Genomic DNA, 16,109 nt, shown 5'->3' with positions numbered 1-16,109 from the left:
GTTTTGGGGGTGGGGGAGCAGGTTGTTTTCAGTGGTGACAACTTCTACAAAGGGTATGTCCGAAAGATCATAAATGGGAAGATACATTTGTAGGCTTTGAGTGCAGGGCGGAGATGGTTTTATTTTCCCTTGTCTTTCCCTAGTCCATCATTAAGAATAAACCAAAGGTCAGGCTTTCTGGTTGCTTTATATGAAACAATTGCTACTAAATGTTGGTTATATCTGTTTTATAGTTCGTCCTCAGCCTTATCGACCAATGAAGACTGCTTTCTGCACATAACTTAAAACTTTGTTAATGGAATAATAACATTTTCATATAAAGATAGACCAAAAATCTTTGATCATGTCTATCAGATTTCTTGCCTACTCAATCACGACATTGCTTTCTAAAACTCATCTTATTTTTTAAAATGCTTATAAAATAAGAATAATTAAGATATAGAAATATTTGTCAATAGCAGGGTAAGAAAAAATATATATCTTGAAATAACTTAATGTGAAGATTTTTTAAAAAGGAAAAATATTTAAAACATTGTTTATAGAAATTATAAAGAACAATTCACTTAGTGGTTTTAGAACAGGAAGGGACTTTAGGGTCTGGACTGGCAGCTAGTCTAGTGAGGTCAATTTATAGGTGAGGAAAATGACTCCTAGACAGACTTTAAATGGTTTCCATTTGCTTGTGTTTTGAGAAGCAAAAAAGGCACAAGTCAACCTGACTTAGTCTTCCTTGAACAATATCAGTCAGTTTATATTGTGCTTTAAAAAAGGAGTCATTATTTCTGTTTTCTGAAAATTGTTTTGGAAGACACCTTTCTGAGAATCTTGGTTGGTTATAAATTGAATTTGTATGAGTCATAGCAGGGAAAACAGTAATCAACTCTAATATCTTTATTTTTTTTTTAATTTTTATTTTTTTTAGACCCCCTACCTTCCATCTTAGAGTCAATACTATGTATTGCTTCTAAGGCAGAAGAGTGGTAAGGGTAGGCAATGGGGGTAAAGTTACTTGTCCAGGGTCACATAGCTAGGAAGTCTGAGGCCAAATTTCAACCTGGGACCTCCTGTCTCTGGGCCTGGCTCTCAATCCACTGAGCTATCCAGCTGCCCCCAATCAACTCTGATCTAAGAAAATTTAAGGGTGGTTACTCACATTTATAAAAAGTCTCAAGCAAAAAAATGAAAACCACATTAACAATGGGTAGTGAACTTTAGTCAGGGTAAAGTTAAGTTTTGCCTCCTGGAAACATTTTGGAAAGGCTCCCAGAAACCTTTTCTAAATTAAAATGATCTCTTTTTTTTTGCCACTACAAAGAGTGCGGCTATAAATATTTTTGTACATGTCTTTTTCCCTATGATCTCTTTGGGGTACAAACCCAGCAATGCTATGGCTGGATCAAAGGGCAGACAGTCCTTTAGCTCCCTGGGCATAGTTCCAAATCGCCATCCAGAATGGTTGGATCAGTTCACAATTCCACCAGCAGTCCCAATTTGGTCACATCCCCTCCAATATTTATTACTTTACTTTGCTGTCATGTTAGCCAATTGCTAGGTGTGAGGTGATGCCTCAGAGGTGTTTTGATTTGCATTTCTCTAATTATAAGAGGTTTAGAACACTTTTTCATGTGTTTATTGATAGCTTTGATTTCTTTATCTGAAAATTGCCTATTCATGTCCCTTGCCCATTTATCAGTTGGGGAATGGCTTGATTTCTTGTACAATTGATTTAGCTCCTTATATATTTGAATAACTAGACCTTTGTCAGAATTTTTTGTTATAAATATTTTTTCCAATTTGTTGATTTCCTTCTAATTTTGGTTGCATTGGTTTTGTTTGTACAGAAACTTTAATGTAATCAAAATTATTTATTTTACATTTTGTAATTTTTTTCTAACTCTTGCTTGGTTTTAAAATCTTTCCTTTCCCAGATATCTGACAAGTATACTATTCTGTGTTTGCCTAATTTACTTATAGTTTCCTTCTTTATATTCACGGCATTCACCCATTTATCTTGGTATAGGGTGTGAGATGTTGATCTAAACCTAATCTCTTTCATACTGTTTTCCAATTTTCCCAGCAGTTTTTGTTAACTAGTGGATTTTTGTCCCAAAAGCTGGGTTCTTTGGTTTTTTTCATAGACTGTTTTGCTGAGGTCACTTTTCCCCAAGTCTGTTCCACTGATCCTTCCTTCTGTCTCTTAGCCAGTACCATATTTTGATGACCACTGCTTTATGGTATGGTTTAATATCTGGTACTGCTAGGCCACCTTCCTTCATGGTTTTTTTTTTCCCTCCATTATTTCCCTCGATATTCTTGGATTTTTGTTCTTCCAAATGAACTTTGTTACAATTTTTTCAAATTCAGTAAAGAAGTTTCTTTGTATTTTAATAGGTATGACACTAAATTAAGTAAATTAAATGGGTAGAATGGTCATTTTTATTATGTTAGCTAGTCCTAACTATGAGCAATCAATGTTTTTCCAATTGTTTAGATCTAGTTTTAATTGTTTGGAAAGTGTTTTGTAGTTGTGTTCATATAATTCCTGTGTTTGTTTTGGTAGATAGATTCCTAAGTATTTTATATTCTCTAGGGTGATTTTAAATGGAATTTCTCTTTCTAACTCTTGCTGCTGAGATGTGTTGGAAATATATGGAAAGGCTGATAATTTATGTGGGTTTATTTTGTATCCTGCAACTTTGCTAATGTCGTTGATTATTAGTTGATTCTATAGGATTTTTAAAGTAGATTATCTAGGATTTTTTAAGTAGACCATCATATCATCTGCAAAGACTGATAGCTTGGTCTCCTCATTGCCTCTTTTAATACCTTCGATTTCTTCTTCTCTAATTGCTATTGCTAGTGTTTCTAGTACTATGTTGAATAATAGAGGTGATAATGGGCATCCTTGTTTCACTCCTGATCTTATTGGAAAGGCTTCTAATTTATCCCCAATGCAGATGATACTTGTTGATGGTTTAAGATACATACTGTTTATTATTTTTAGGAAAGGTCTTATATTCCTATACTTTCTAGTGTTTTCAATAGGAATGGGTGTTGCATTTTGTCAAAGGCTTTTTCAGCATCTATTGAGATAGATAATCATGTGATTTTTGTTGGTTTGCTTGTTGATATGGTCAATTATGTGGTTGGTTGGTTTTCCTAATATTGAACCATCCTTGCATTCTTGGTAAAAATCCCACCTGATCATAATGAATAACCCTTGGATCACTTGGAATCTTTTCGCTAGTTTTCTATTTAAGATTTTTGCATCTATGTTCATTTTGGAGATTGGTCTGTAGTTTTCTTTGTTTATGGTCTGCTTGGCTTTGGAATCAGTACCACATTAGTGTCATAAAAGGAATTTGATCTCCTTTGCTTATTGTGTCAAATAGTTTGTATAGTATTGGGATTAGTTGCTTGAATGTCCTGGGGATTTTTTCTTAGGGAGTTCTTTGATGGCTTGTTCAATTGCTTTTTCTGATATTGGATTATTTAAGTATTCTATTTCTTCTGCTGTTAATCTAGGCGATTCGTATTTTTGTAAATATTCATCCATATCACCTAGATTACTATATTTATTGCCATATAGTTGGGCAAGATATTTTTTTATGATTTCCTTACTTTCCTCTTCATTAGAGGTGAGGTCTCCCTTTTCATCTTTGATACTGTCAATTTTCTTTGAGGATATGCCCTCCATTTGGGGGGAATGGCTGAACAAATTGTGGTATCTGCTGGTGATGGAATACTATTGTGCTCAGAGGAATAATGAACTGGAGGAATTCCATGTGAACTGGAAAGATCTTGATGAATTGATACAGAGTGAAAGGAGCAGAGCCCGAAGAACATTTTACACAGAGACTGATACACGGTGGTAAAATCGGGTGTAATGGACTTCTGTACTAGCAGCAATGCAACAATCCAGGACAATTCTGAGGGACTTATGAGATAGAACGCTATTCATATCCAGAGGAAGAACTGTGGGAGTAGAAACACAGAGGAAAAACAACTGCTTGAACACATGGGTTGGTGCGGACATGATTTGGGATGTAGACTCTAAATGACCACCCCAGTGCAACTATCAATAATATGGAAATAGTTCTTGATCAATGACACATCTCCTCATAAAACATCAGAAAGCAATGGAAGGAAAAAGAAGTCTGAGAACTTATTGTGAGAGTCAGCTCACACCCAAGAGCATTTGTAGAGAGTTCTAAAGAGAGGAAGACCAGCAGACGGTGAATGAAACTAGTGTGTGTATTTGCTTGATCGGTGGGAAGTGTTGGTGTTGGAGTCCGAGGCCCTCGGTGCCAAAGCTAATCTTGCTCCTTGTGACCATGGCATGTGAGGGCCAGCTGAAGGCTTGTCACAAATGTCATTTTTAACAGACATAAAGTAATAGTTAGAGGCCCTGGCCTTTTGTTGGCATGAGGAACTCCCAGGAATGGAAATGCTTCTACCAAAGCAGAGGCAGCACCTTTTTAGTAATTTATGGGTTGGTATAAAACCTCTCCAAACTTCGCCAGACTGATCCTTTGGCCACAGTGTTGCCCACATCCAGTCCCACATATTGCTGAGGCTTTCCAGTTTAATCAACTTTGCCAGAATTTGACTCTAGTGGCTAGTATTCAGGAACTCCGCCTTATCCTAGCAGTATGTTAAAGCAATTGGACAAAGCATTTAAAATAATAAAATTATATATTTAGAGAAAGAAGGTCCTTAGTGTGCTCATTTAGCCCCATCTCGGCATCCAGGAGATGCCCTTTCCGGGAAGTGTGGGTCATTATTCCTGGGGCACTTACCTCACAGAGTTGTTTGTGTCATTCAAATGACAGGACTTAAAGCTCCAGACTTCATGGCATTATGTAAGTGGCAGTCATTAGTGGAATATAAAAGTTGGGGGGAAGGAATTGTTGGGAAAAGAAAGATAAGTTGGAGGCAGAAGATGATGAGTGTTGTTCAAGTTGTACCCACACTGTGCTCTACCAGCTTTAAAGGACTGGAGGAAGAAAGAAATCAGAAAAGGAAATTCTGCCAATTAAACTGCCTCCGTAGACCCACGGCTTCAATCTGTCTTGGTTTCACTTTCCTTTTCTTGAAAACAAAAGAGTGTTGAAATAAATAATCTGTGGAGTTCTTCCAGCCCCAAATCTATGGTCCTAGATCTGTACCTGCCTTTCTGAAGCTGGGCTCCCACAGCTTAGCCTGAGGAGGGGGAGCTTCACTCCTTCCAGATCGAGGCAGAAACAGTGCAAAGCAGCAACACCCATTTCTCACCTATTTACTTAGTAGCGTGCATATGTGTGCACGTCTATGTACACTTTGGGAAGAACAGTTTTGGTGGGGTGGAAAGGTCCAACACTGCCCTGTAACCGGCCAAGGCGGCAGGGTTCGGAGAGAAATCGGAAGCCTGCTGTAAAGGTCTGTGGGAAGAATTTAGCCACAAAAGGCAGAAGAGAAGGGATGGTGGGATGGGAGAGAAGAGTCGAGGGTTTTTTTTTTTCCAGGATAGGAGATACTTGAAGGGATTTGTGGTTTTTAAAGTTGGAGGAAGGAAGAATTGTGACCAAAGGATGAGAGCTGTGGGTTGGGATGATTAATCCTACATATGATATAAAGGAGGGAGTGGAATAGGGAAAGGCTGGAGCATGGAGATGACTCATTCTTTGTATTCTTGTCCCTAACATAATGTCTGGGATGGTGAGTGCTTTAAAACACTTAATACGGTTGGTTAAATTATTTTAGATTGGAAGTAGAAAATATGGGAAATATTTGTCTCTCCTTGGTTTCAATTCCACAAACATCATGCCTCCCCTGGGATAAGCTGATTACCCCAAATTTTATCACTGTGTGATTCCTTTGATACTCAATGCCTTCTCAGCACCCCCCCCCCCCAGTTGACTCTTTTTCTCTGTTTTGGAGGGATGGAGGGAAATAATCTCCAAAATCTAAAATTTTCAGGTATCTCTCTTATGATAGGATTATAAACTCCATAAAGGTAGAGACTGGACTTTTTTTTTTAACCCTTCCATTTTAGAATTAGTTTTAAAATGGAAGAACATTTAAGTGATGTGCCAGGCTCATACACCTAGGAAGTATCTGAGGCTAGATTTGAACCTAGAGCCTCCCCTGACTGCCTTTCTATTTGTATCACCAGCACACTGCCTGGTTCATAGTTGACACCTGAATTGGAAATATAGGTTCTATATATTTTTTAAGTCATTCAGGAGATAACAGTATTATTTCTAAACATAATAATTAAATTGGAGGTTGAGGGTAAAGTGTTACAGTTTTCCATACAAGGTGAACAGGATACAGACACCAAACTCTTATATTTGTGTTGGTATTATGTAGGAGAAAACTGTTTTAAATCCACCAGATGCTTGAATGTACAGTTAAGATTGGAAATAAAATATTCCATATCACTTTAAAAATTTCTCCCAAATATCTAGTTTGGTTTGCCTCCAAAGTAAGTTAAAGATAATTTTTAAATGAGTTTTTTAAAAAAGGTAATGCTTCCCATCTAGTGCACAGTGGGGATTGCTTTGTAAGGGTTTAATGAATAAAAGAATGACTATTGGAATTTTGAATTGCTTTTATAGCCTTTTCCCCCCCTTAATTTTATAGTTTGCAGTATTGATGTGGATCTTTACCTATGTTGGTGCCTTGTTCAATGGCCTGACACTTCTGATATTGGGTAAGTCTGTATAATTATTTGGGGAAATAATTATAATTATGAAAATGCTGAAGAAAAGGTAGACACTGGTAGAGGGAACTTAGATATTTAAGAATTCGATTTGTTTCCTTTAAAACTATGATTAGTATGATTAAAATGTTCATTTATAATAGTACACTTAGTAATAGTGGGCCAACTTAACCATAAAGAGTGCCTTTACCTGACAAGCTCTCAATTTCCCCTCCTTTCCCTTAAAAGTTTACCCAAATAATTCCCTCTCAACAGAAATCTTGCCTCATAATTTACAGAGAAAATAGAAGCCGTTTCCTTCTCTCTTATTCTACATCTCAGAATCCTATTGTTTTCATCCCCTATTTTTTCTTCCTTTACTTCAGTTTCTAATGAAGAGTTGTTCTACTTCCAGGGTCCTCTCTGATAGCTGATTCTTGGAATACTTCTTCGTCCCCTCTCCCTTTCAGTCTCTATTCAGTGAGAGTTCCTCCCCAAGGTTCCCCCATCCTTCCTTCCCCTCCAGCTGTGTTGGGTCTCTCCAGCCTTTCATAGTCGTATTCCTAGAAAAAGCCATTGGCTCTCGTTGCCTCCACTTCTCAATTTTGTACCTTTTGACTCCTAAATATATCATTCATCAGAAACTTCTGTATTTGCATTTCTCAGTTCATTCTCTGGAAGTGAAGATTCACAATTTATTCAAATATTAAAGTTTTAGCTGTATACAATGTTCTCTTAGTTCTATTTGTTTCATTTTTTATTATCTCGTGTAATTCTTTCCAAGTTTTAAAAAAGATTAATCTGCTTGTGACCCTGTTCTCTTTGTCTTCCTCTTGCCTGGTTCCCATGTCTTCTGGCACATTTCTCCTTGGCAGGCTCCTCAGCCATGACTTGGGGGGGTTTGCCCACAGCTCTGTCTGCATCCTCTCTTGGGGATTCCCTCGGCTTCCATGCCTGTGCTTTTATTCCTGTTCAGGGGCCATCCAGGTCCTGCAGCTGCCTCTGATGTCTCTTAGTCCCATTATCTGCTCCTCTTCTGCTCTGAGATAGTTGGCTGTTTGGGGCACCTCCGGACGTACACAGCAGTCATTAGCTTTCCCTGTAACCCCCCACCTCTTCCAGCCTGCCCTGTTACGCTTTAGTGTCACTCTCGACTCTTCCTCCCACCCCAGGCATTTGCCAGGTTTTCTTGCATCTACTTCTCCCTTGCTTGCAGCCATCTCTTTTCTTCCATTTCCACAGCTGCTCTCCCAGTTCAGGCCTTTACCAATCAGTTCTTTCCTGGATGGTGGAATAGCTTCCTGATGGGTCATTTCCCCCCTAATAGTTTACAAGCTTTCTTGGGGCAGGAGGCCTTTAGTACGGGACCCGGGGACACGTGCCTGCCATGGCGTAGGTGCTTAGCCAGTTTGGAAGGAGCGAATGAATAGCATCGAGTGGTAGAAACGATTCTTCTGTCCCTTCCTCTGGGGGGATGCAGGAACTATCAGGTGCTCACCCGGAGGAGCTCGCGCTCCCTCTCCCTCTCCTTCTCCCTCTCCAGAAGACCCTTCGAGCATTCCTGGAGAATCACGGCTGAATTCTATTTTAGACTTGTCAGTTTGAAAGTTTTCATGCTTCATCTGTCACTCAGTATTCCAGATCTGGGTTTAAAGTTCTGTTTCTCCATTACAGCTCTGATTTCACTCTTCAGTGTTCCTGTTATTTATGAAAGGCATCAGGTGAGTTTAAGGTGGAGCCTGGCTCCTGGGGTTTGGGTTATGGGAAATTGTGGGAAGGGCCTTAATGAGATGATTTCTTAAGCATCTAGAATAGTAGGACATTCCTTTATGTTTTAAGTTCTTTAGTAATGCTAATATATCTGTCATCCATTTTGCTTTGTGTTTTCAGCCCCAGATTGATCATTATCTAGGACTTGTGAATAAGAATGTTAAAGATGCTATGGCTAAGTAAGTATTGCAGTCTTACTTTAAAAAGATACTTTTGACTTTGAAACCATAGGAAAAATGTGTATACTGAGCACAAAATGAAGAATGCATGTTTTTTAGGAGCAGCTTATTCCCACTTATTTGTTGTCAATACAACTTAAAATGAGATTTTTTGGTATGATTTAAATTCTGCTTTTTGTTTAAGAATTGTTGTGTTTATAAACCCAGTTTACAAGAAAAGAGGAGCTCAATATAGCATATGTTTTGACAGCTCTAATATCATTGTTCTGATGTATTTATCACTACCTTTATTTCAAAAAAAGATTTAAAGTCTTTAAAGTCTTTATCTTTAGAATTGTATTAATTTTTTCCCCACCTTTCACTTGTAGAATCCAAGCAAAAATCCCTGGATTGAAAAGCAAAGCGGAATAAAGTCAGCAGTAAATACCACTAGGAATTCATCGTTCGGGGGGAATTTTCATTTGGATTCCATGGGGAGGGTCAGGGGAGAATGGAGCCTTGACATTGCAGAGGAGCAGCCTCACAGATCTTTATTTTTTAGCAACGCAGTGTTTGAGGAAAAATACTTGTCTTGACTGCCGTGTGTTTTGTCATCTTAAGTATCGTAAGCTGCTCTGTCTGGACTTCAGCTGTAATCATCTTTGTTTATCCTTCGTGAGGCCCTGGCTCTCACGGGACGATCTGAGAAAGCTGTACATTGTGCTTCATGGGACGTAGTCTTGTTGTGTTTCAGAAAGTTGTATAGCGGGTGGAACTAAGGAGAGAAGAACCCTTTCACAGTGTGTGCCCTGTGTATGGTCTGTGTAGAATGATGCAGATTTTCTAAAATGAAATGTTTAGAAGAGATCATACCACTAAAGCAAGAAGGGAGAAAGCTTGCCTTCTTGGTATGAGTCTAGCTGTATTGTGATTTTACTGTTTTATTAATTGCCAATATATATAAATATATAAATATATATATATATATAGTGTTTCACAAAGCTTAGACCTCAGCTGCCCCACAGTGCTTGATATTTCAGAGTTTGATGGTTCTATGAGTAGCTCTAAGTCACATAAGCTAGGAAAAGAAACTCTATTTCTAGGAACACTACCATCTGTTTTCAACATTAAAGAGCCCCCTTGCTCATTGAAAGTCCATCGCATAGACTTCATCGCTCCAAACTACTGCAGTTAATTTCACCACACACTTGGGATCTATGAACTGAATCCAATGCTGAAAAAATGTGGCTTGGAAATATCAAACATTGTTCTACAAGAAATTACAAATTAAGATTTATTCAATTGTGGTTTAAGCTGTACCTGAACTAAGTCTGTGGAATGCATTTGTGAAATGTAAAACCAACCAAGTATCAATAAAGCTTAGAGACTTCAAATAGTTTGTGGATTGTGTCTTTGTGAAAGGAGCACATTTATTCAGAGGTTGTTTTTGTTTTTAAATGGCACCCAGGGTGGTGGTGGTGGTGATTGTGATTCTGTCCACCCTTTGCTCCAACAAATGAATGGAAATGTACATTTCTTAGCTTTCAGTAAGGCTTTAGCCCTGAGGACAGACAACAAGAAAGAGTTCCCAGAGTGCAGGATATGGGCTGCCAATGGGATGGATGTGACTCTTGCCTCTGCTAAGAGGCATAGGGTAGTTTCTAAGTGAGTAGACACTTGATTCCTCAGCCTGCTGTCTGACCTGTAAAAGGAAGAGAAGGCCCTGAGCCCTTATGGTTCTGATGAGGGTCAGATGAGAACTGTGGGAAATGTGCTTTGTCACCAGCCTTTGCACTGTATCTTGGTCTACTGTTAAATAAACAGGAATTACTTTCTACCTATGTGACCCTGGGCAAGTCACTTAACCCCCTATGCCTAGCCCTTACCACTCTTCTGCACAGTATTGGTTCTAAGACAGAAGGTAAGGGTTTTCATAAAAACATAGAAATAAACAGGACTCTCCCAAATTGTTGACAATAAAAGTCAACATTGAAAATGGGTATATAATCAAATTTATTTGATACATAACAAAAAAGTTTTCAAATTGTGTTTTTCAAACACATGAAACAATTGAAAAATAAATTCATGCGCCAGTATTTTAATTTACATTAGGATACAGTGCAGGATTTATACATAAATCATACCATATAAATGCTTACAAATTATTAAATGTTTTCTTGACACATAGACACTATTGCTCTTAAATATAATTTTCACATCACCATTGATCAGTTCATTGTATTTTCACATGTTTATTTCTATTTAAGGTACAATCAATATGAAAGGCCAACAGTACAACATAGGCAAATGTGGTGATCACCCAACATCACCAGTCAATACGGTTACATTATTAATACACGGGTGGGGCGGGGGAATTAAATGAGCGAAGACTGCATAGGGACTCATTGTGGATTGGACAAACTAATTGTATGTTAACATAAGGCATTGATAAATTTGGCATAGAGAAATAGCTTAACGAACGATGTATTTCATTGAGAATGCTGAAGCACTTGTGATGTTGGAATCTTTATTCCTTAATGGAAGTGATTGTGATTTCATTTTGCTTTTTTTTTTTTTTTTTGTCTAAACACAATAAAATAGCCAATAGCTCTTGGATTTCAGTTCAGCGAGTGCCTACGGAATAGCTAGTGCACACTGGGTACTGCCGATCCGGACGGTGTACCTGTGCCTGCCTTCCCTCCTTCCCTTCGGGGTGCCCTTCCAGGAGGAGGGTCCCGGCCTCTGTTACTGACCGTGGCTTAGGTGGCCGGTAATAGAGACAGTCTGGCTGGGGGAAGTCTATTAAATGGATCTCATTTTATGAACACGACAGGCATGTTGGGGGGCTTCTTGATTCCCAAAGCTGGGTTGGGCTCGGAACGGCACCCCCCGGGGATTTTTGTGCCCGTCCTCCCGAAGCGAGACCACAGGCCAGAAGCCACGGCCCTTTGCCGATGGCCGCCTGCCCATTTTGAGAGGCGGGAAGGAAAAGGGGATGCGGGGAAAACGGAGATTTCAGTTCCGCTTTGGCTATTCCCATTCAGGAAGTCGGGCAGCGGAGATTTGAGATGGCGCTTTGCTATTTGCTGTCAGAGTATAGACGAAAAGCTGTGAAGCAAGTGAGTTTGGAGTCGCATCTTCTTGTGCCTTTGAACGAAGCAAACTTCTCTGTTTCCAGAACTTTTGAGAACTATGGTTTGGGATCTGGCCTGCTGAGTGACTAAGCGATCCCCCCATGCCACGCCACCCCTCCTGGACGGACGGGGGCGCTCACCTGGAGCCGTCATTTCTGTTGAGTCCCGTTACAAATTGTGTAAAAAATCAAAGCAGGACAGGCAGGAGAAACTACATATCTGCTAGGGGTGTTTGGTTAGCCCTCAGTTTTAGTTATAGCACCATATGTAGAAAGCAGGTATTTGTGGGAGGTGAGAGTAGCCCACATGACTAAAAACTTTCAAAGGCACTTTATGGATATAAAACTCTGCAAATAAAACATTAAAAAATTAACATTTTCAACTTTTTTTTGTACATGGCTCATCTGGTTTTTGAAAGTGTTTAGCTTTAGTGGAAAACAGTGTACTTTTAGCATTTCTTTTATCCCAGTGCATATAACTAACTTAGAATTAATCTTGTTCAAGATAGTGATTTTGAAAAGATGAACATCTCTTAAAATGTATGAAAATAGTAAAACATACTTTTAAGAAGTTACAATGCAAAGTAAAGCTATGTAATTGTTAGGGCAACTGAGGCTTAAAATTTTGTCAGTGGGCTACTGTACCACAAGATTTGGATGGGGGTTTCCGGGGTGTGTGAGAGAGGGGGAGACTGATGGTTTTTAGTCTTTAGGAATGGGGGCTGCCAAAGTCTTTGTTGGACCTTCCTTCACTGGATTTATGAGTTTACACATTTCAGGTTGTGAGAGTGCTTCTGTAGAACTACACCACAATCGGGGCTGCATCCTCTTACATCAGTCATTTCCAAGCACCTGAAAAGGTGAGAGGCACCTGGCCACAGCCTCTGAAGTGCAGCAGTTATGGGATGCGGTTATCCAGGTTTTGTGGGGGGCTTTTGTTCTTTGTTTTACAAACATCTCCACACAAATACACTAAAAAAAGAAAAGAACAATTCATTCAGATGAATGATTTTCCGGCCCTCTTGAGGGGTCTTGGGTTGGGGTAGCCCCTTTTTGGAACTTAGGAAAGCTTTTTCTGACCACCCTCGGGTCAAAGTCCTGTTATCGGTGTCCTGGGTGCCCCCATCACAGCGGGCCTCTCCACATTCAAGAACTCCAGGACAGGCTCCTGGTCTGGTCCCTCCAGGCTTAGTGGGCTGAACAGGCCACTTTCCCCCCCAGTCTGAGGATAAATGGCCCATATCTGCCTTTCCTCATACCTGGGGCAGCCAGAAATGATTTAGTAAGCATGACATCTAAGGGGCTCGCTAGCACTCGGGCCATGTAAAGCTGTCGCCGAGTGGGAGCTAAAGACCGACAAGATGGAGCCCTGTGACCCTGCAGGCCCAGGACCATCTGGCCTCCTGTGGGTGTGGCAGCTATTATATAGGTTAGGGAGAAGAGGAGACCCCAAAAAAGAATATGTGAACAACTAACATTCAAATGACCTTTTCTCTTTGGCCCTGCCTCCCTCCGGCCCTGCAACCTGCACTCTATCCACACCACTGTGTAAGGGGTTTCAGGGCTACAAGGGAAGGGGATGAAGATGGACCCCAATAATAGCATTTATTGGGGAGACCTCAGGGGTGCCCCCCCTCCCCCAGACAGGGTATTCTTCTGAGTGCTGAACACAGGAGGTGGAGAGGTCAGAGAGCCTACCATGGTTCTGGGGGCATGGGGGCTTCTGGGAATCCTTTCACCCAGCTCAGCTGGAGTTTTGCTTTATTTCATTTAGCTTAAACTGGATGGAAATGCTTAGCTAGGTGGATCGCGGGCAGTCCAGGGGCTGTCTATACAGAGTATAGATTCAGCGACATCTCATTGGGCACGTTGCCACCGTCTGGGCTTCCCTCCACGCCAGGGGGACTTGGATGTTGCCAAAGTCCTTAGCATTGGATCCGCACTCTGGGCGCCCACGCTCCTTTCCTCCCCCTCTGTGGGCTTCCTCAGTGCCTCTGGGATCAGGGAGGCGGTCAGAGCGCCGCCAGAAGCCCCTCCCCCCGCTCACCTGCAGTCGTCTCCTCCGGTGCTGATCACGTATTTGTCATCATGGGAGAACCGGATGTTGGTGACGTGAGCCGAGTGACCAAAGTAGCGCTTGTGTTTGGCCTGTGAATGAAAGGACCAAGGAGACTGGACGAGGCTCTCCCAGCCGGCAAACCAAACGGGGCTCCGAGCCTCCTCCTGGGATCCCCCCATGTTCTGCTTGGCCTGGTGGTTCTTCCCAGTTTACCTTTCTCTCTCCTCACTCTCTTCCATACGCTAGGCTCTTCCGTACCTTCATCCCCATGATAAATATAGTTTAACCCTGACCTTCCATCTTAGAATCAATACAGTGTATTGATTTATAGGCAGAAGAGCCATAAATAAGGGCTAGGTAATAGGGGTTCAGTGATTTGCTCAGGGTCACAGCTAGGAAGTGGCTGAGGTCAAATTTGAGCCCACGACCCCTATCTCTCGGCCTGGCTCTTCATCCATGGAGCTATCCCATAATATTTTTTTACTTAGTTGCCTTCCTCTCTGTTTATTCAAATAGAATATACATGCATCCCATTTACTTTGGAAGGCCTATTTGATTGTGGGGAGAGGAATAACTTCCAAAGCACAAATGAGCAAAAGCCACTTTTGTGGCCTCCAGCATCCTATGAAGCATCTCATGGCCATACAAGGATGGACCAAATCCCTAAGACTTGTGTATTCAGTGTATGTCACTGAGGGACTCTGGCTTACCAATTAGATTCTTGATGGACCGAGTCTCATACTCCACTCCCCCTCTTTCCCCCTCCCCCATATCTGCTCCCATCCCTGGACAGGCCATGACTCGTGCCCCAAAGGAACCAAATACAAAGAGCTCAGGATCGGCCAACTGGCTAAGGGGGTCTCTGGGCATCAGAATGGGGGGCAAACGAGACCAAGCACAGGCAACTACATTCCAGTGAAGACTCACAAATTTTTCTGTACATGGAAAATCGAAGAGTTTCACCAGCCCAAAGTCATCTCCAGTGGCCACGTTGAGGCCGGCGTGGGTCACACAGGCGCAGTTGACGTCAGCCTTGTCTGCGTTTCGGGGCCAGATCCCGATGACTTCATCTCCTAGAATGCTAAGACAACCAGAAAAGAGCAGGAGGTGGCCACAGGGAGGGGAAGTGTTTCCTAAAGTCCTTCAGGCTTAACGGAGCCAGAGGAAGAGGGGAGCCTTTTTTTTTATCCCATAAACCTTTCTCCTCCCGCTAGCTTTCTATCTCTAGTCTTTAAACTTCCCAGGACAAACCAAACAGGTTCATGAAATTCTCTGTTCAGTCCTAGTCTTAGGGTCAAGCGGATCACGACTGACTTCTCTGAACCTTGTTCTCCTTTTCCCTCCCTCCTGTAGCCCTTTAGAAGGCATCTCTTGGATCTCCACTTCCCTTTCTTTCTGGTCCATTAACTATCTATCCTTGGACCATGCATCCTTCTGAGTATTTTCACTTTGTTTCCTCACCTACTGAATAATATATTCATGCCCTAAAGCTAGCACTCCCTGCTCTATGGGCTGCAATCCTAAAATAAGATCCTAAAAGAAAACAAAATGTAGAAAAACGCTGCAAGTAACATGGATTATAGACATACCCAGATTTTATATCCAGGTTCTGAAAAAGTGCAGCCTGTATTTGAATCGATTTGCCGATTCTAGCCCTGGGTCCGCCCTCACCTGGGCGTTAGGGACCTTGAGTGGCACCTGAGGCTCAGGTCCTCGGTCTAACTCAGAGGGGAGTTTCCCTCCTGCACTCCTAAAAGGGATTTTGTAGATTTGTAGATTGTAGATTTCAGAGTGAAATCTCATTTGAAAACTAGGCAAATTCATCATTGGAAGACTAACGGATGCTCTTCTCATACACAGACTCTCCCGCAGATGGCCCACATTTTTGAGTTGCTTCTGTGCCCAGAACCATAAATACTGGGTGACATTTTCCTCAGAGAATTTGCTTTGAGTTACCTTGTCCAGGTGGCCCAGGTGATATTCTCGATGACTGTGGTATCGGTCACCTGCTTCCCCAGTGGAACTTCGTGGACCTGACGCTTGTAAGCCCCTGTGGACACCTGCAAGTGGATGGGAACCCGAGGAGACCAGCTTTTTCTTGTTGGAGAGGTTATTATTACTTCTTATTAATTAATTAATTTAAATTATTTTATTGTAAATATTTAATTATTTCAATCTAATTAATTAAGTTTAATGATTTAAATAAATATTTTAATTTAAATTAAATAATTTAAATATATTAAATTAATTAAATAATATTACATATTACTTCTGGTGCATTTCCCCTAAACAGCACCCCCCTCCTCC

At 41.0% G+C, this 16,109-nt stretch overlaps 2 protein-coding genes across 10 annotated transcripts in view; one reads left to right on the top strand and one right to left on the bottom strand.

Annotated features, from left to right (window-relative positions):
• RTN4 (reticulon 4) overlaps positions 1-10,004 on the top strand; it is a 69,774-nt gene extending 59,770 nt beyond the window's left edge. For all 9 annotated transcript variants that reach the window (XM_044663339.1, XM_044663337.1, XM_044663343.1 and 6 more), the window contains 4 exons: positions 6,625-6,694; positions 8,357-8,403; positions 8,573-8,631; positions 9,000-10,004. In XM_044663339.1, coding sequence (XP_044519274.1) covers positions 6,625-6,694; positions 8,357-8,403; positions 8,573-8,631; positions 9,000-9,042 — 219 coding nt within the window. In that variant the 3' untranslated portion in view covers positions 9,043-10,004. The remainder of the gene's footprint in view (positions 1-6,624; positions 6,695-8,356; positions 8,404-8,572; positions 8,632-8,999) is intronic.
• Positions 10,005-12,690: 2,686 nt separating this feature from the next.
• The window catches only part of EML6 (EMAP like 6), a 301,241-nt gene continuing 297,822 nt past the window's right edge, over positions 12,691-16,109 (bottom strand). Inside the window, exons 32-35 of the mRNA XM_044659473.1 lie at positions 15,759-15,921; positions 14,730-14,883; positions 13,791-13,891; positions 12,691-12,715 (exon numbers count right to left, since the gene is read on the bottom strand). Coding sequence (XP_044515408.1) covers positions 12,691-12,715; positions 13,791-13,891; positions 14,730-14,883; positions 15,759-15,921 — 443 coding nt within the window. The remainder of the gene's footprint in view (positions 12,716-13,790; positions 13,892-14,729; positions 14,884-15,758; positions 15,922-16,109) is intronic.

Source organism: Gracilinanus agilis, chromosome 2 (assembly GCF_016433145.1).
Source record: "Gracilinanus agilis isolate LMUSP501 chromosome 2, AgileGrace, whole genome shotgun sequence".
NCBI classification, from domain to species: Eukaryota; Metazoa; Chordata; class Mammalia; order Didelphimorphia; family Didelphidae; genus Gracilinanus; species Gracilinanus agilis.
The sequence above is the reverse complement of the archived record's forward strand: the minus strand, read 5'-3'. Positions and strand labels throughout refer to the sequence as shown.